This window comes from Zootermopsis nevadensis, unplaced genomic scaffold (genome assembly GCF_977971745.1).
Source record: "Zootermopsis nevadensis isolate Lab colony 2312 unplaced genomic scaffold, Znev_1.0 Znev_ptg000017l, whole genome shotgun sequence".
In the NCBI taxonomy this organism is placed as follows: Eukaryota; Metazoa; Arthropoda; class Insecta; order Blattodea; family Termopsidae; genus Zootermopsis; species Zootermopsis nevadensis.
Window position 1 is genome coordinate 8,463,956 of NW_028259149.1, and position 20,009 is coordinate 8,483,964.

General features: G+C 37.4%; 1 protein-coding gene and 1 long non-coding RNA gene across 8 annotated transcripts in view; one reads left to right on the top strand and one right to left on the bottom strand.

The window, feature by feature from the left end:
• The window catches only part of MESR6 (misexpression suppressor of ras 6), an 841,969-nt gene that overhangs the window by 140,655 nt on the left and 681,305 nt on the right, over window positions 1–20,009 (bottom strand). For all 6 annotated transcript variants that reach the window (XM_087350337.1, XM_087350339.1, XM_022083379.2 and 3 more), the window contains one exon: window positions 13,729–13,947. In XM_087350337.1, the coding sequence (XP_087206463.1) occupies window positions 13,729–13,947 (219 nt within the window). The remainder of the gene's footprint in view (window positions 1–13,728; window positions 13,948–20,009) is intronic.
• Window positions 1–20,009, top strand: part of LOC110839329 (uncharacterized) — a 140,521-nt gene that overhangs the window by 74,886 nt on the left and 45,626 nt on the right. For both annotated transcript variants that reach the window (XR_002546433.2, XR_002546438.2), the window contains exon 2: window positions 6,249–6,341. This is a non-coding gene — a long non-coding RNA (uncharacterized LOC110839329). The remainder of the gene's footprint in view (window positions 1–6,248; window positions 6,342–20,009) is intronic.

A 20,009-nucleotide genomic window follows, 5' to 3' on the forward strand; every position in this document is an offset into this window, starting at 1 on the left:
CGCGTTTCTCCGTCGTATGTCTCTGACGCTTTTGCTACTGAAATGAGGGCAAAAAGCTGACCGCGTACCTAAACACCGCAATATGTAACCATATAGGGAAAATGATCGAAGTTAGAGTCAGATTTAGGTCCAAGCATGTCTATCTCCCTTATTATATCAGGTGGGACCAGACCCGATCTAGACACGATGGAAAAGTGAAAATTACCCCGGTTCCTGTCGAGCTATGCAGCCCGTCTAGGAAAAGAGAAACCTATTCATGAATTTGCATTAGACTTCTTCAGTTATCGGAAACAGTGATGACCTTCAATTAATTACGACGTTTTTCTGTAAGTAAAATCCTACATTATCACTTGTTGAAACAACTGCTGATTAACAACGGACCACGGACACAAGAACTTACCTCATTCGGAAGTTGCAAGATGAAAGCATGGAATTTCCTCAGGCAGAAAAAGGCTGCAACCCAATTATTAATCCGCCTATTTTTAAGTTCATCTCTTAAAACTTCAAAATATTCTAGAACAACGTAGTTCAAGAACCAGCGACTTACATGTGAAACAAGTAGAAACTGTCTTTCCCTAAGCAATATACTCCGTGATTACTGGTTGGCTAACACCTCACTTTAAGGGGCGCTGAACGTAATATTGATCGGATACCCCAACGGGGGTGTGAATTATCAGGAATATATACAACAAGCCGTTCGTCTGCTCCGTCTCCGAAAGAATCTTCCAATTTTTAGCAATTTTAGTTTTTCACGGCGACAAGTATGACGATGGACTGTTCTTGTACTTGTAGACTGCGCTGAGAAATCTAGTCGACCTGAAGATTGAGGAACATCCGAAACGTCAGTTAATTTCTAGCAGACTACACAGCGTAATATCCTAGAAAACAGACATCTTTTTTCCTATTTTATTCCAAGTTATCTTACATGTCTGTAGCAGCCAACCGATTTAAATTTTACACATGTTTAGGTATGTTATGGGTCCATGCGTGTCTAATTGATACTTTCGTGATTTAATTGTTTCTTCCACGTTAAGATGTTCTAGTTCCATGAACGTTGTACAGGCTCAGTTGTGTGCATGCTTACGCGTCTTCAGACACTACATTCGTGTTGTTTTTGTCTGCCTTAGAACCTACTTGAAGCTCAACGACTAGGATAAAATCTTTAACAATAATAACCCCTTATAAACTGTTATTTTGGGTAACGAAGAGTGGACGCAACTATCACAGTATCATGTCTAATGGCGAGTTATGGTGTCATCGGTAATGAATTTTATGGTTCTGCTAGCATAGTGACATTTGTTAGTAACAATTATCGTAACGTGAGTTACTTTATTACATTATACACCTAACGAGACCGATGCCCTCAAGAAATTGTCAAGCCAATAAGATAATACATGTGTGGAAATTCACTCAATTGATTCTTTTCAAATATTTGTACGCATTAAAGTCACTAGGTACAGAAGAAAACACCGAGATTTTCTACACGTATTAATAAACAAAGTACGTACAATAACGTTTAAAATATGCGAGTAATCTTAAAAGAATATTAAAAATTTCAAAGAAATATCTAGTCTGAATCAGTTTGACCTTTGTGCTATTCTTCCACAGAACAATTTCGTCACCTCTGACATCTTCCCATAATGCCTGCGTACACAACTGCTATACTCATCCGGCAGAACTTGTGCGCATATAATTAGCGCTTACCCGATATGCACACCCCACCCCAGTCTTTTTATATTCCTTCTTTAATACCCCTGACACATTTTGGCCAGTAAGAAGCAAAGGGTATTCTATGTACACTGCTCCATGATGGGACCGGACCAGGAAAAGGCAACGCTTGATCAAAAACGGCTAGAATATATTATTAGTATGCAAATAATATGCAAAATAACTAGAGGGGAGGAAAGGGTAGTTCCCCCTCTCCATGCTACTCTTGGGCAGGTGACAGTAACATCCGTAATAAAGGTACGAAACCCAAGGTCTGTTCTCCTGAATCGGAAGGCTGTGTCACAGAAACACTTCAGGGGGTGAGAAAGACAAGTGACGGTAATGCAGATTTCTGTAGCTACATGACTGAGAACGAAATTTATTCGGACGTATTTTAATCAGTATAAATCTGACTGACCGAGCTGTAATAAATCTAATGAGTTGTATGATTTGGTAGTGTCAAGTAAGTAGCCAATCCCCCGTCTGGCGTGCAGTGACGTGCATGATGCTTTGATATCAGAGTAGTAGCACATTTCCAGTCCTTACAAAATAGAACGTTTAGAGAATAAACAAGAAAAACTCAGCTTCAAAACACAGTAAACAGTAATTAATGAACATTCAAAATACGATACTACTTTCTTTATTGCGGGAGATAAATGGCTAATTCTCTATAGTACCCAATTTTCTATATAGTGAGTCGGTGAATGGAGTTTGATCACTGTCCGGAGCCTTTAAACATTAACTTTTCACAACCACAAACGAGAATGGGGGGTCCACAATTTACCTCCACATGGCAATGACACTTTAGAACGAGTGGCATCCTACCTCCATGGCAACCTACCAAACATCGCGATATGGAGTCTTCTGTCAGTGATCCAACTTCCCTCAGTGGCCCTGATGATGGCACCAGCAGGCAAATTTGAAACGTCGGTAAACGTCTGCCAGGTTAAATAACGCAACATCTTGGAGGAAAGTCACGCACGCCGTTCTGAGAATCTCACATCTTACACCATTTACCTACCCGAGTCTCCTTCTCGGAAGCTGTTGCAGTTGAATCGTATAAACGGTTAAGAACGTCAGTGGAGAAAAAACTTTTAAACATTGTTTTGCTAAATAGAAAAAAAATATAAGCAGTGAAAATATGAATGTATTTACATATACTCATGAAACTTGTATGTTAACAGTATATCAGAAACTCGGCACCATTTTGCATGACGACGTTATGTGACTGAAACAAAGACACTACCGTTAAATTTAACTTCAGTCAATTTGTCTTAGAGTATAACCCACATATGAGATAAAGCCCCAAAAATAATTTGTACATGAAAATGGCAGGACACGTACATTAGTTTACTTCGCCATTTATGGATGCTGCACAAACCTGTCATTGTCCTTGATACTTGTATAATCAGATAGAGTAAGTTAGAACATTCTGGGCATCGCCAATGTAAGACGCAGCAGGAGACCTGGCATGTATATTCAAGGCTTAGACATTCTTTGCTTCCTCTGACAGCAATGCCCTCATTTTAGCTGTTTAAATAATTACAGCAATAAAAATGTACGAGCTATTAATTTATCCAAAAGAATCTGATAACTGGGCAGCTTAAACCTTGAAACTTCTAACCATTCTTCTGTAATTCTCCTTCCACTGGTAATGGCAGCAAAATCCTAATTAAGTTCTTGGGGGGGGGGGGGGAGAGAGAGAGAGAGAGAACTTAAATGAAAGAGTCCTTGTCCTCCGGTTTGAAGTTGCACACACAGAATTATTGACCGAAACCTAAAACAAAAAGTGCATCATCTTATTATAATTCTATAAATACAATCGGACCAAGCAGCAGCTGAGTTCACAATAGAAGTTGCTGTGTCTTAAAATAACAGCATGCTGAAATTTTAAAATTTGTTGTGCACGACAGACAGAACTGTTAGCAACAAATTTAAAATAAACAGATAGAGATAACAGCGCAGATATCAGATGGGCTCATTAGCTACTCAAGGATTTAAAAAATATCAGAAAGATAATTAATACGTCTGATATTGATGACTGTACTTCAACAGACGACGACCATGCCTACAAATTTAAAAAAAAATTAAGTAACTTGATGAAACTGTTATGTCTTTACGCTCATACAAATTATTAATGAAATGCAACGCGCCTTAAAGCGTTAAATTTCTTGATTATTTGAAAACCTGTGAGATTTGAGGTTCTCACGGCACCGAGCATGTTGAGTCCTGTATCGTAAAAATAAATGAAGTTAACCGACTTGTGACCAAAAGTAACGACCTTATATCATTGTCTCACATGAAATAACAATAAAATGACTCTAACACAGATAATAAATATGGTCACACACTTTAATTTGATCTGAATCCAAGCATCTCGTCTCATGAGACTTCAGCCGCAAGAACCAAGGAATTATGAACATTAATCTAATCCACATTCATTCAAAGAGTTATTTTAATATTATCCTTAATTATTAATGGTTGAATTTATTGCAATATGGGCTAAAGTAAAGTGTCACTTATGCAAATTATCTGGACAAAGACTTAATTATCGGTGGTTATTCGATTGGACAATTTAATAACAATGGAATAAATCAAATTCAATATACATTATTGGACTTAATTGGGATAGAGCTTACTTGATACATGATTCATTCCTTAATGTAATATTAATAGAGTCGAGTAATATATTAACTACAGTGTTAATTATACGAATTAGCTATAGACGGATGTAGACTGAATTATTGATCTGTCAGGCCATTCCGTCATAACAGAACGGCAGCCTGTAGCATATCAGAAACATGTAGACAATTGCGTTCTAATGTGTTCGATAGTATGCAGTATGTTTCAATGTACAAAATTCATCATGTCCGCAATATCTTATTAAAAATAACAGAATTTGTTTAACCTATAACTAAAGGCAATTATTTTGAACTTTCTAAAGAAAAAATTGCATGCTGAACAAAACTTCATGTTCTCACGGTGTACAATATGTCGATTGTAGTCTTATGGATTGTGACGTCATTTAGTATTGTACAAGGTTTTCCTGAAGATGGAGGTGATATGTTCATCCGAAACGTTGGTAACCATCTATAAGACTACAGGCGTCACGCAGAAGATAGCAACGTACAGATGTAATAATTTTACCAGTTGTCTTTTGATAGATATGAAACGCGATGTATTAAATTCCAGGGGAAAATATCAAATGATGTATGAAAACAAAGTATTCAAGGAAATATTTGGTCTTCGAGGTGGATACAGTGTGAACTTGAGGACAATGAATAAGAAACTTTGTTACTTATATAGGTCAAGGAGTCTAGGGACCCTCTTCGAAGTAATGAATGCTTACATGAGAATGGAGACTAAATCAGTTGAAAAACATCTACTTTTAAAAATGATAATCAGATGGTAAGATCTCATTCAGATGGTTTTTAGAGGTATAGAATTTTTACGATAGAGGTGGACGGAACTGGCTTGAAATCCTTTCCAATGGCATTGACACTAGTAGAGTTGGAAATTTGCTACCCCAGGACTTGCTTTTAGTAACCTGCTATTACATCGAGAAATTGTCAAAACATGTCGGTAATGAATCTCGTGGAATCACGTCACTACATACCCTGACCCATCGTTGTCAAAACAGACGTTAAAGAATTCGGGTGGATGGACGGGATTTAATCAAAATAATGAGGCAGATTGGATATGTAGATTCATGAGGGGCACATTAATAACTATAATTCCAATAACCTGAATGGTAGATACAATTTAGGAAACCTAGGCGTGCATCGGAAGATAATATTAAAAAGAACCTTAAAATCAGTGTAAGGGTGTAGAATTTATTATTGGCCAAATGAACGACTATAATAAATTCAATAAGGATCTTTGATTAATAGCTTACGTAGCAATAAGCTTTCGGAAGCTTTGACTAAAAATGCATTTCTTGGGTCATGAAAACTAAGTAGTTTTAAAGGGTCACATTTAGTCCGCAAATCGTGTGTTCTCACCCCTGGCTCGCAAGTTCTGGAAAGGTGCAAGACAGTAGAGAAAGAGAAAATCAAACCTAATGTCACAGTATGCAAGAAAAAGTTAAAGACATAATGTTAAATAATAAAAGTAAACCTAATAAAAAGTCAGTTATGTCGGCGAGAGACAGAGAAAAATATTGTAGACAAAGCCAGATCGACAAGAAGGAACGGTGAATGTGCAGGAAATCTCATCCCACGTGCCCAGTGAATTGCAGACGGGTATGCAAATAAGTTCCATGCATGTATAAAAAATCCTTTATAACAGTACAAACGTAAAATAAAGGAGGGTGCCGAAAATAGAATGAAGTATACAAAGAAACGTGAAAATGAATGAGTCTTTATAAAAGGAACAAATAATATAATAAATGAATGAATAGCAACGCACGGAATAAAAAATATGAAAGAAAAACAAAAAAATATATAGAGCACATGTGAATGTATAATGACTAGTAAGAAACTCGTTCATTTCATAACGCTGAGATGTGAACGGGGGTTAAAAAAGAGTTTCCTGTGTTTCAGAAACAACAGTGGGTGCATCGAATGACAATATTCTTCTGTGCTCGTCTAACTTCATTCAAGCACGGCCTTGCTTAGGGCTCCACAAAATTACAGGTAATTACATCCAGTCCTGCACAGTACGTATGTCGGTTATGAACATTCAAATCTCGAATTCAACAATTAAACTTTAACCAACGAACCTTTCCCATGTACAAGAGCTTTTATATGTACAACTGGTTAATTTATTTACCGAATTTTATGGAACCCTAATGTTCATTGCTCTAGTAACAAAAGCTCATCACTGTTCCCTACAGTAAACAGATAACATCAGCCAACATTTCTAACCCACATACTTTTAACATCTACTTTAATATTATCCTCCCATCTATTACTCTCATTTCACGTAGTCTCTCTCCTTCGGATTTCCAGTTTAAAATGTTGCTGCATAAATATGTCATCTCTCCTATGCGTGCTACAAGTCCTGCCAAACTAATACTCCTTTATTTGATAATATTTCGAGAACATATATTAAATTATCAAGCGACTCATTTCATAATATTGCCTATTCTCCATTTACTTCCCCTCTTTTACCTATAATATATTATTCTTAGTACCTTGTCATCAAATTCTTTCAATTTGTCCCTCGTTGAAGGTTGCCTACAATTTGAAACCCACATAAACCAACGTATAATATTATACAGATGATTTTCTGGGGTACAGCACGGTGTAGTATTTTGACTGTGTAAACGATTCAATATGTTCTTCTGAAACGCAAACACCCAACTAAAATTGTACAAGCAGAGACTTTAGAAGCAATTATGAACAAAGTCGATAAAGGTTAGTTAAGGTGATAATATGCAATAGGTCCCGCAGAACTTGCGAAGTAAAGAACAGAAAATAATCAGCAATATCATAATTATAGTTGTATTTTCATATATTAATATTCTTCTATAAAATGAAACAAAACAAGAAATATGCTTCAAATATTCTATAAACTTTGTTACGTTACATTATATTACATTACATTTCAATTATTTTAGGCATTTCCCATTAAATACACACCTGTTGACAGATAATGCCCCCCCATGTTTATAATCGTAATAATCTTAATAAAGATAATCTTAATTCACTGGGGTGAATTTAGTGAACTTGAGTATGCAAATCACAGTCCAACATCAAAATTCTTTTCAACGCATCACATAAGAAAAGTTATCGAGACGGTCAGACGCGAAACACATGAACTCTAAACACACGATTACAATTTTACTACAGTTTTACCCTTATGAACGAATTTTGATTTGGGCTTGAACTCAAGACAGTAAAAATATTTGGATTTCAGTGCAAGAGTAGTGAGGACATCAACAAAGCTTATTCATATTAGTACATAGCAACTCTTACTGTTGTCCACGTGTCAGAGCTGCCAACATACAGCCGAAATGGTGGCGAAATAAAATCGATGATGTGCCAACAGTGGCTGAAATTGTAACGACATAGATCTAGTACTCCATATCACGGGTAGATGGAGTCGGCGTCGGGGTTAGACCGATTCTTTTTTAGTTCCCTTTGCACATTATCTTAGTTTGGCTTGAACTGAATTACTAATATTTTAATACGTATTGCAGATATTCAGATTATGAATCATCCATATTCTATATGATTTAATTTACGCGATTTAGTTATTATGTTTAGCCTATTCGTAGTTGACTCGGACCACTGACGAATTCTCGTGTAATCGGTACTGAACGTTCAAGTTTTATAATAGAGTTTTTGACTAACTGAGCTACTATTAGCTTCTCAAACGGATTTTACTCAATGGAGCTAGTTAGTTAGTCAATTTTTGTAATTTAAATTTCTTGAACGTCTGCAGTTTAAATTTTATTAAACATGAATTTAACTCCATTTTTAGGACTACATTCTATCTGACCAAAACGAAATTACGAGCACTTTTTCTATGGCCAATGAGCACGTATATTTTAATGATCAAGCGAACATTCCAAAAGAAGTAACAATCTGAATGTCAACACTTTTCCGGCAGTGGCAAATCGCTGATATCTCTTAAAATCCTCCTTTATTCATAAAGTTCCCTTAAGTACCACACAACTTTTAACGAGAGAATCGTGAAGTGTAGTACGCCTAGCAATTCAGATAACAAACTGATTAACAAGAAAGAAAGAAAGAAAGAAAGAAGTGGGAAAATAAATTCACATTCCCGACTTTATTGCATTAATAAAATCTCTGTACACAGCCGAGAAGTGTAACCTTTCAAAAGAAAAATGTGAGTAATTTATACCGTACACAGTACTGATATTGTTAAATTTAAAGGAGGATTTTTTTAAAATCTGTAAGAAGTTCATTTCTCATCTTAAATCAAGAAATCAAAGCCTCGTCACATAAAATACGCCAGTGACAGCCGTTGTTACGTAGTTACATCGAGCTGACAAAAAAGTCTGTTTAAGGGTGGGTATTTAGCTCTCCCTTGCTGCATTATATGTGAACAAAGTTCTTTTTTCTGTTTCATCACGCCCCTAACTCGTAAAGACTTAAAATAATATGTAGGACCTACAAATAATTTAAAGTTATTTTTAATCAAATCAGCTCTTCTGAGGAGGGGGAGTGAGGGGGGATGATGAAACAGATGCAACGTTGTCAGATTTTTGTTTTAAATTTATTAATTAAAAGTAAAACTAGAAAATACTCAAGTAATGATACACTATATGTTTAAGTATGCAATAATTTTATAGATATTATATAAAACAATAAAAACTACATGAAACAGCGTCCCTCTTGACAAACTAACACGTCACTTTGTCAGTCAATTCCCCACTTCAAACGAAAAATTCGCAAAAGAATCCGCCACTGGCCCCTATCTTCAGCCGTATCAATACAGTCAAAGACAGCTCTATCTTTTAAGGGGCTTCTTCTCTTCAGGTTTTCCGACTAAAATTTTGTATGCATTTCTAATATCTACCTTGCGTATTAACGTTCCACGAAGCTTCCTACTGGCCCATCTAATTGAAGCGACAATAAACTGAAATAAATAAATTTGTACTTTTAATGGCACAGACTGAGAAATGGATTTAGAGTAATCAGCTGAAGCCACTGAAATTCTATTATTAAATATGTAATACATTCTCCATAAGACAGAAGCCAAAGTGAGATTCTCACAAATCAAAACTTTTACACATATCTTGGCAACATGGCGTCACTGCATCTCTTGCATGTCGGTTCATTGATTTTATGCTTTACGAGATACTGTACGTACGCTGAGGTAAAGACACTCTCTGACGTAATGCAAATTGCAGCGAAGCTTTTCACCTAAATTAATTGTTCGTGTCCGCGAAATATTAATTACACAACATTTATCATACGAGTTTAAACAGTAAGCACTCCAAACACAGATATGAAAACTTTGCGATTTAAAAAATCGGAAATAACTAAAATATCAACGGTCAAGCCATACAAATTATGGGGTATATTAATGCAATCAATAACGCCCTATTATAGGACTCGAAGGTTCAAACAATTCCAACACTGGATCCTATCCCGAACAAGAACATCCTCACATATTATTTATTTAAGATCCATTTTAATATTATTCCTTGACTGATGTCGGGTGTCCAAAGCGGTCGCTTCCTTTAGGTTTCTTGACTAAAATTTTGTATAAACGTCTCCTATCTTACGTGTGTTACATATCCCGCCCATCACACTCGCATTCATTTGATTACTTTTACGACGACTGGTGATTAGTACAATTTATGAAAAGATGAAATGTCGAAGAGGCGTTAGTCCGAATGGCATCAGATGTCAGACGGATACGGAACGACTAAGACAATTCCTCTAATAGTCTTAACATAGAGTTCGTTAAGCTGCAAGAGATACCGCGGAGAATTCAAAAGAGGATCCCCCTATATCTTAAGGTACGACGTCAAACAGATCCTTGTTAGTAGAAGACGGTTCTATGGAACAGGGAAATAAACATAATCGAATTTTTATGCCATCATACAGAATTTATTACTTGCACTCATATACAAACAATTAAAATATTCTGTTTGTTAGCCTGACGTGTTTTGGTGTTATCGTCGCCATCTTCAGGAGACTTATTAAAAATTTACATCAAAAATTAGTCTTAATTGGTCTTAATTTAGAAATAACATCATTGTTTTCCAAAAAAAAAATCCTAAGGAAAAAAATTTCTTGTAGCTCTTTCATATGTTAGTCTCCCACTTCAGTTTCTATCTTCAATTCTGATATTGATTTCTACGCTCTGCTTTTTATAACTCCTAATTATTTATTTACATGCTATCTATAATTCCCCATCCATGCCTAACGTATTTTATTACATATGCCCAAGGCCCCTGAAAACCGCCCAGATGATGGAGACAGTAAGCATCTCTGAAATTTCGTCAATTTCTACAAGACCACACGGCGCAACATCCGAGATATATTCATACTTGCCGCCGTGAGAACCTAAAATGTCACATATGATTTGGATTAAATTGTGATTATTATATTATTCTCAATTCATCTTAATAAAGAGTAAAAAAGCTGTTTCGTAGAAAATATAACCGCGAATAAGTATATTAATATGTGAAACCAAATTTATAATAAACATCATGCTTTTCTGTTGGCGAAAGTAGTAAATAAGTAACTCTAAGCAGAAGACTCTTTCTTGAGAAGCTAAAAGCAGCTCAGTTAATTACTCGAGAAATGTTACGCCTTTCGTTGAATCAGAAGATTCATTACCATGTTCCCACAAACCCACATTAATTTAATTTAACAATTAGATATAATTTTATGCTGAAGTACATCAAACATGGATTGCGGACATTCGTCAGACATGTAGTAATTATGATTTTAATTAAATCCCGCTCGTAATACGCAAATCTTGGTCACTGCTTTTTCAGAACAATTAGAATACAAAAGATTCGCCGACTGGATAAATTTAGAGCAAAGCCATAATTCACTTTTACCCGAAAGGTTTAAAAACGGCTTACAGAAGGAGCAATTAAATTCATTACGGAGTCAGTTAAGATGGTGTAACGTCATTATCCGGCCCAGTGCTTCATTCCGCCGTGCCGATGTCATTTGTAATCCAATTAATTCAAAGAACTGGGCCGAACAGTTGACTGCTGCCTTCCGTATTCTTACCACGCTAGTCACTTTCGTAATTATTTTCTTCTCAGATTATATAGGCTTAATAATAAACTCTGAAAAGGCAGCTAATTTGATATTAAAAAGAAGGCCGTGAGAGAGCAGGAAAATAAGGTGGAGAGGTTGATTACAAAGTGCTAATAATTTCTTAGAGGGTAATAAAATTTAGTTCCAATTATGGTCCCACCAGAACTTGGCGGGATGTAATTATTTAACAGAGAAAGAAAAGTGTGACGTCGAACAAAGATGAGGAGACGAAAAGAAAGGATAAAACGCAGATGTAATATCAAATAAAGAACATTTGGAGATTAAAAAAAGATTCATTTACGAAAGAGTACGTCCTTCTGCTTACCAATGTGTGTTGGACGTAGTCTGGGATAAAGAGGGACGCTATGATGATATGTAAATGATAAAAATATAAGCATAGGGTCGCCATGCGATATCATTGCCACAAATCGACGCCGACCGTCACGACGCATAAAAAAGTTGCAAATATAGTATAGGTAAAAACCTCGAAATGTCAAAAATTATTAAAATACCGACACTAATTTAGCCAAACCTAACCTAACCTTATCCAACCTAAATGAACTCAACCTAACTTAACCCAACCTAACCAAACCTAACCTAACCTAACCCACCATCCTAACGTAACCCAAATTCACGCAATCTAACCTGACCTACACCGATCCCCCATGTCGGTAGGTGCCAAGACGCCTGGTCGGCAGGTCGCCAAAGTGGAAGGTCTCACAAAACATGAACACGGAACCAGAAAGCTATGTTACAAGGTCCATTATATGACTTGCAATAACAAGCAAATTCGAATTGCTGTCCATACAGCAATCACGCAAAATTTACGGCTACTTTTGAATCACTCACGTGAAATCTCATACATGAAAGTTATATAATTTACTCGTGTATTGCTGGAATCCACAGAAATCAAACGTTTTGTTCGGTGCACACTGAAAAACAGAATCTCGTTACCCATTACGAACTACAAATGATTCACTGTGATATTCCTGGAGGATAAATATGGAACGGAGCTTGTAATACAATTTACACCTTCCTTAATTGGATAAGCAAGTAAGTACCAGCAAAGCGAGTAAACTGTTTCATCTAACTGAAGGCACATGACGTCACGAGCAACTCATGGAACGTGTAATGTGTTAAACAAACAGGGTCCTTCCAGCCCTCTACATGGATTTCCTCCTCACTCCCTCTGAAGGCGTGTCTCGTACGTGAACTATACGTGCGCTTATAGCAGTTAACTCTTAACGCCAATTAAGTATCAAAGGTAACTGTAACATCAGACGAAGGAACCGTAATTTCCAGTTAAAAGCAGAAATGTGTATTTAACATCCAACGCTGAGTGGTCCATGAAGCACCTCCCGTCTCTAGGACCCACATAAATACACACACTGCTACCCCGCGTCCAGTAAAAGGGAAATAAATTCTTTCCATCAAAGACAGTCATTTGTGTGAGTCTGAGCTATTCTGAATTTCCTGATTCACGAGGTTCAGCGTCGCCGATATCGTAATCACTATCTGTATAATAAGACAAGACTTGCTGTTTGGTGATCAATTGATGTTCAGGGATTTTGGGCCTTATATGACAATATTTATAAATATGTGTATTATTATAACCTTTGCCATGGTATGGTGATCATTTGCTGTTATGAGATTTTAGGCTTTACGAGATAATATAATAACAGTTGCCATGGTAATTCTGTTAAAAAAGGCCAGATGTGTACTGCAGCGCAACACAGTTATTATAAACTTGACATATCATATTTGAGATTACAGTATATGAAATGGTATTATATATCTTTACCTGATCAAAGATAAATAACGAAATAATAGCATCAACTTTCTGCTATACGATATTACTTTATTTTTAATTTTCATAAGCTGCTTTGTGAGAGTTCAAGAATAAAAAGCTTAACAATTATAATTATAATTAATACCAGTTAAAGAAAAATAATAATAAGAAAATATATTTTGAGGAATCACGTTCCGAAATAAAAGGTCGGTCGCTTTTCCATGGCCTTCTACGTGCAAGTAATTCTATACAACGCAGCGAAACATATGTTTACGTGTTAACACTTCGAATATTTCGCATCCAAGAGTATAATATGTTACTGATTTAAAGAAGAGGACAAGGAAAGTGAGTTGTTCAGAGGACCGACTAGTTTAATGAGGAACTGACAATCCCTATATTCATAAAACGCCTGTAGTTTCACGTATGAAATTTGATTTTCGAAATCTAAGACTCCACACTGAATAGTATATGAAACTGCACACACAATCTATCACATACTGATTTTAAATTGCTGTATAAAGAAGAGATCCCTACCTTGATATGGTGACAATGGTCGGAGGCCCGGGCAGGGAGCACAGAAGTCCGGTGAACGAGGAGGTTATAAGCTGTTGAATGTCGTCCCTCGATGTCACGTGATGAGGCAACTCGGTGTCGTCACAGGTGCAACCGGCATCATGTACCAGTGTCCAGTCCACCTGATCCCCAGGATAGTGGGTCTCCACCTCCTGGACAAGAGATGCCACAGCCTGGAACCTGCAATAAGGTCACCTTTGTCAAACTTCAATGCATGGCCTGATTTCAGGGAGATCGACCGAAGCGGTCGCCCCGGGGCCCCGACAAATATAAATCCGGCCCTGCTTGAATCATAAAGACCTGATTCCATTTAGGGGCAGCAGAACATAACCCAACATCCAAATCAATAAACATAATAGTCACTGCAGAAAATACTATTAACATGCTGTACATGAGATCGCTTTGCAAGTAAGGAAGCAAGCAATCTCCCTCTGTGAATCTTTCACGAACTAAAAGGAATTCCAAGACAGACATGAAAGACGCATGCATTTTGTTTCAATAACAAACACAAAAACTGACTAACATTCGCGCTGCATGTACAAATATAAAGAACGTTGATTACGCTTTCAATACATCACCAATGACTCGACACTCTATTCAATATTATCTTCATTAGTTACTAATTCATTGGCTATCAACTTACAAAACGGATGCCAATCATACCTGAACGAAGAACAGGACTGCCACAGAAAAACGAAATAAAGGTTAAGACTCATTCTTTTTGCTGTATCTGTTAAACTATTCTTATCAAACAGGATACGGTTTATTTCTTACATAACATGAAACCTTAAATTCCCCGAGATACTGATTCACTTACTAAATTAAATGAAACCGTAGATTATAAGCTTACAGTCGCTCAGTTAACCAAGAAATTCCCGCGTTTTATAGAACCCGAAGAGCACGCCACTGGAATGTGTTCGTACTACATTACATCACTTTCACTTTTGTGTTTAGTTTTCCATACGTTCTCTTCATTCTCTTGTGGGAAGTCACGTAGTTTAGTCTGGCTGATGTTGACCGACGTTTCAGACGAGCTTACTGTCCCTATCACCAAAGTATCGTAGAGATGGGGCAGTAAGCTTCTCTGAAACATCGGTCAACATCAGCCAGACTACACAGCCCAACATTCCTCAAGATTGCCATCTGCGAAAACCTTAAATCTCGCATAATTCTTGATTTGATTGCCCTGATAATATTTGACTGACAAATGCCATATCGATAAAATCTTTTTTAATATGTTACAGTGCAACAAAGACTATAAATACAAAGATAGACTAAACCTGTGGTTCGGAACACGTATCTAAATGATGGGTCACCCATACTGCGTTGCTGGGAATAGCGAAAAAGAACACGAGGCTTGATTAGTAGTGAGGTGTATTGCTTGCAAGATGACGTCCATGTAGCAGAAGGCCCAAGATTATAACAATGCATCCAACAAGACAAAAAGCCCTGCTAAAAGGTAATCAACATTTTTTGACCAGACTTCGTTTTATTGTTCACGGCAACAACTTACAACGCTCCTGTAGCAGATTCATTACACAGGGTCTGATAAAGTAAGACCAGCTTATACTGCCGAATACTTACATGCAGAATAATTTTTCATTGCTAAAAGGCTCTTTAAGCTTCTCACACTTTGTTCGTTAGCCTCGAATGGGGACAATTAGTTTGTCTGGGCATATTATGACGCGGTGATTGGTTTCAATTGGCTTAAGACAGGGTCGAGTGATGGGTTCTTGTGGACGTGATAATAAACAATGCAATTTTCATTCGAGGGGAAGAGATTTATTTGCCAGCTGAGCAACTATCAGTATACTAAAAACTATTTTCCAGAGTAATTAGCACGGCACTGATGGGGACAAATGTAAAAATATTTTCACTCTGAGTAGTATAAGCAGATAGAAATTATAAATTACATAAATACAAATCAATAAACTATTTGGACATGTTTAAAAGCTAGTTTGTAGGCTGTCCTACACGATATAAGATCCTTTCTTATGAACTGAACTCATATTCTTAAAATTAAAAGTAATTTGTCCTGAAGCAACTATAATGAAGAATAGCTTCATTTAATTAAACAAAACTTCCCAGATATATGGATGAAGCGCGTAAACTAAGATGTACAGATCATGCAGACTAAATGAAAAGTGTAGGCAGAACAATTTGACACATCTGATTACAAGAAAAATAAAATTGACAATAAAATTATTTATGTACCAAGGCAGAAAGTCGTAACAAACGGATTGTACAAAATACGAAAATGCACAGCCAGCCATTCTTTACCTCCGAACTATTCAGACCTAGTTTACGCCCTTTATATCAGGGTAAAAGCATGGTACCCACCCAAGAAGAGGCTAAATTGATCCTAATGTAGATTATTAATCCATTTGACAAAAGTCTATTCAACTGCATAATACATTGTTCACAGATTAGATCAATGGTGTGAACATTACGTTCCATAATTAAAACTGATATTAAATGTAGTAGTATTAAGTTAATTGCGTGTTCGAGGCAAACTCAATTATGAAACTTCATGCAGTCAATTCTAATCATATGACTATTACGCATTTAATTGCAGTGGAAGGTTTATACACAACAGTGTTTAGTAACAAGTTGAATATAACCATACAGTAATGACACTGAATGTCAGGGTTTAGGAACAATTATTCAGCATTAAGCGGTAAGGTAGACCTATTCGCTCTCAGATGCGTGCTAAGGGAATTGGTGTACAGACTGTGAAGACACCTGAAGACACTACATGCCCGGAAGACGGAATCTTTACGCTTAAGCAACTCAAATGGAAAGGTAACTAAATAATAAACAAATAACTAAAGGAAGGATGGTCAACGGATATCAGACTTGACCTGTAGACCTATGTGATTATCTAACAAGTCAGTCACTGAAGTAGCTCGATGTCGGCCAAGGATTTGAGAGAAAAATTCTTGTTTCTCAAAACCAGTCACTGATTCTGCAATGTTAGGATGTAGCCAGATTATGCCTAAATATACAAGTGTAGTTCGGTATCCGAAGATAAGTAGGTGTTAAATCTGTCTTTATACAGATACAATGCGTTCACTTATAAACCGGAAAACAACTGTCACTTTCCGGCTATTGGCTAGAATTGTATATCTCACAGCCAAGAGCTACAAGGTTTTTCTGATAAGAATCAATTATCGACCCCTGAACAGAATAAAATCAACTTACCTTTTTTAAAGCTGCTCCAGCCGAGAGCCAGTTCATCGGTGAACGAAACTTTTAACTTATATAAACTGGCATTCCCCGTCCGTGGAAGGTATAAACATTTTTGATAATCGTAGGAGTTCTTGGATAATTTTTATTCCGTTCAGAAATCCATCTATCACAGACTGTGCAATCTGGCGTGTAGCAATTCAGAACTAATTCTGAAAGAGTGAGTCCTTTAAACGTCTGCTTGAACTCGTCGAAGGTTAAACTGGTCAAAATTAGCTGCTCTGTGTATAAAGGCTTAGACAATGTAGAAGTATCCATGTATCAAGCAGACTTAAGAGTCTATAAGTAACTCAAATAAGAATTCTTAAATATTTAACAGTATCTTAGCAGCCAGTTGGCAATTAACAAGCTTCATCAAGAGAGAAAATGAGTTATAAGGAACCGGACGTGTTTTGTAAAAGTTTGTGTGTACAGGAAGCAGGTGAAAGAATGACGCTGGGCGAGTCCCAGGTTACACGTGTAGTTATCAGTGACTACAAATTACCATCATGTCATGAGCAGGTTCTATGTTTGAAAGGAGTCAACTTATAAAACTGGTTATTAATACCCATTCACGTTGGTGGTAATTGTGTACGTATAATTCGTTATATTAATAACAGAAAATTGGAACGGCAAGACAACACGCTCATAACACTTCCTCACTGTAATATGTAATGCAGATACAAAGAGAGGAAGTGGTAACTTGCCTGCAAGCAGGCAAGTACACAGGCATTTTTGGGACTTCTGACTTCATTCAATTAGCCTTCGACGAGACACTCCGGCAAAATTTTATTCCTGTAACAAGATTCTGCAATTCTGCAGCACTGCATTGTCAATGAGGCTGTAGAGAAAACATGAAGAACCGAACAAAGCTAGTGCACAAACTTCCTGCAATAGATCCCGAATTTTATGATCATAAGATAGGATTTTTCACTAACGATGTTGCTAAGCAGCTTTTTATTTGGGTTTATTACGGTATTCTTCAGGACTGAAGATGGACAGAGTATGTTCTACACGAAACTCTGGTAGCTACCGATGAGTGTACACGGTGCCAAACACCATGCCATCATGATCCTCACTCCCGCAAAAACCTCAAACCTCACAAGAAAGAACATACCTGTGAAATTCAAGGCCGATAACTTTTCAAGTGATAACTGCATTCAAGAAGAGATGAAATCATCTTGTAAACAGAACAGACGAATACATGGCATTATAAAGAAACCTATAAGGAAGGGAGACAGAGGAGACATTTGAGGCCGACTTAGAATTCAAATGGCCTATTACGTAAATACAAGAAGAGGATTTAGGTTCATTTGACAACCCTACTTACATATAAGTGATTGTTAATAACATTGAAAAGCGTGGTATTTACCGAAGTTTAAAATACATCGTCGAAACAAGATACGAATTCAAGATGCCAAAGAACTGAGCAGCACGAACTTAAGACAGAAGACTTGATATTTTTCGCCTTTCAAAGTGTTAGCTGGGCTAACACGGTTAACATAAATGCTACTACGCCCTTCTGAAGCTAAAAGAAGTTCCGGTGCTGATCAATGACGTGAAATGGACATGCGAATCTCTCGACGGGACATAATGACACACCCTGCGCACTGGTAACGGGTGACCCGCATGACAAGTGATGCTAGGAGGAGATGATTTTTCGTGTTTCATGAAACCATGGTATTTTAGATCACCTGAGCGACTATTAGCTTCTCAAGAAAGCCTCTGTTTCATGAAGTTCAGTCATCAGGCTAAATATCAGACTATGGGTTATGTTTGTGGCTTAATGTGTTGCTTTTCCTGAAAATATGATTACAGAATATGTCCTATGTATTTCGCGTCGCCCTGTGCTCTGACGCTGGGTCATATACTATTCAGAAATACCCAGTTACTCTACCATGCAGAATATAGGCCTATTTGTTGTCATTCCATTAGCAACAGCATTCATACAAAAGCATAATCATGATCAGCCAGTTATGGAGCACATTATAGTAATTAGTCCAATGGCTGTCCTGCTCATACGCTGGGCGTGGTCAAGTAATCCTTCAAGCTGGCTGTCCAATCATGTTCGCCTGTCATTCGTTATTACACCACACACGTTTTCCTGATAAAGGTTATAAAACAAAGTCACTGAACCTCGGACGAACTCACCGATTCATAGGCCACGTAACCACACATTCTTAAAAGCACAGATTCCGAATGAAATGGAAAGATTATTATGAATGATTAGATCGTGGCCTGTTCCAAGTGTACTAACCATTCCGGCATTCGCCTGCAGGAACTGAGTAAAACAATGAAAATCCTCAGTCCAGTGACCAGACCAAGATTCGAACCAAGTAGGAATCGAATAGGAGTAAATACACTGTGCTGTTACAGCGACACGAACCTGGAAGTCCAACAGAATAATCTTGGTTGTCTTATTATAATTTGTTGGAGGCATAAATACGTTAATATAAAACTTCTGAAAGGCTATAAAACGCTCACTGCTGTGGTAAAGGCAAAACAAATCTTAATATACGAGGCGCGTCCACAAAGTAAGTTTCCCACTCGTCCCACAGCTAGCAAACCTTATATTGCGCGAAGCGACTGTGTGTACGTGATAGAGCAATGATGTAGCATGGCGCATGCACTAACGGTACTTCCCGCGTTCTCACAGCAGCATCGTTGCAGCTGTTGAAGATGCAGGTTCTTATTCCAGCTCCCGCCGACTGTGAAGTGCGGTCAGTGATAACGCTAGGCCGCACACGGCTCGACGGACAGCAAGTCTCCTGCAGGAGTTCAGCTGGGAGGTGTTTAATCATTCACCCTACAGCCCGGACCTCGCTCCCAGTGATTTCCATCTTTTCCTACACCTCAAGAAATTCCTGTCCGGTCAGCGTCAGCGTTTTGAGAATGACAGAGAGGCGGATATGGTTGTCACACAGTGGTTCCAATCCCAGGCGGCAGACTTCTACGACACAGGTATTCAAAAGTTGGTCCCACGGTATGACAAATGTCTCAATTCCGGTGGCGAATAT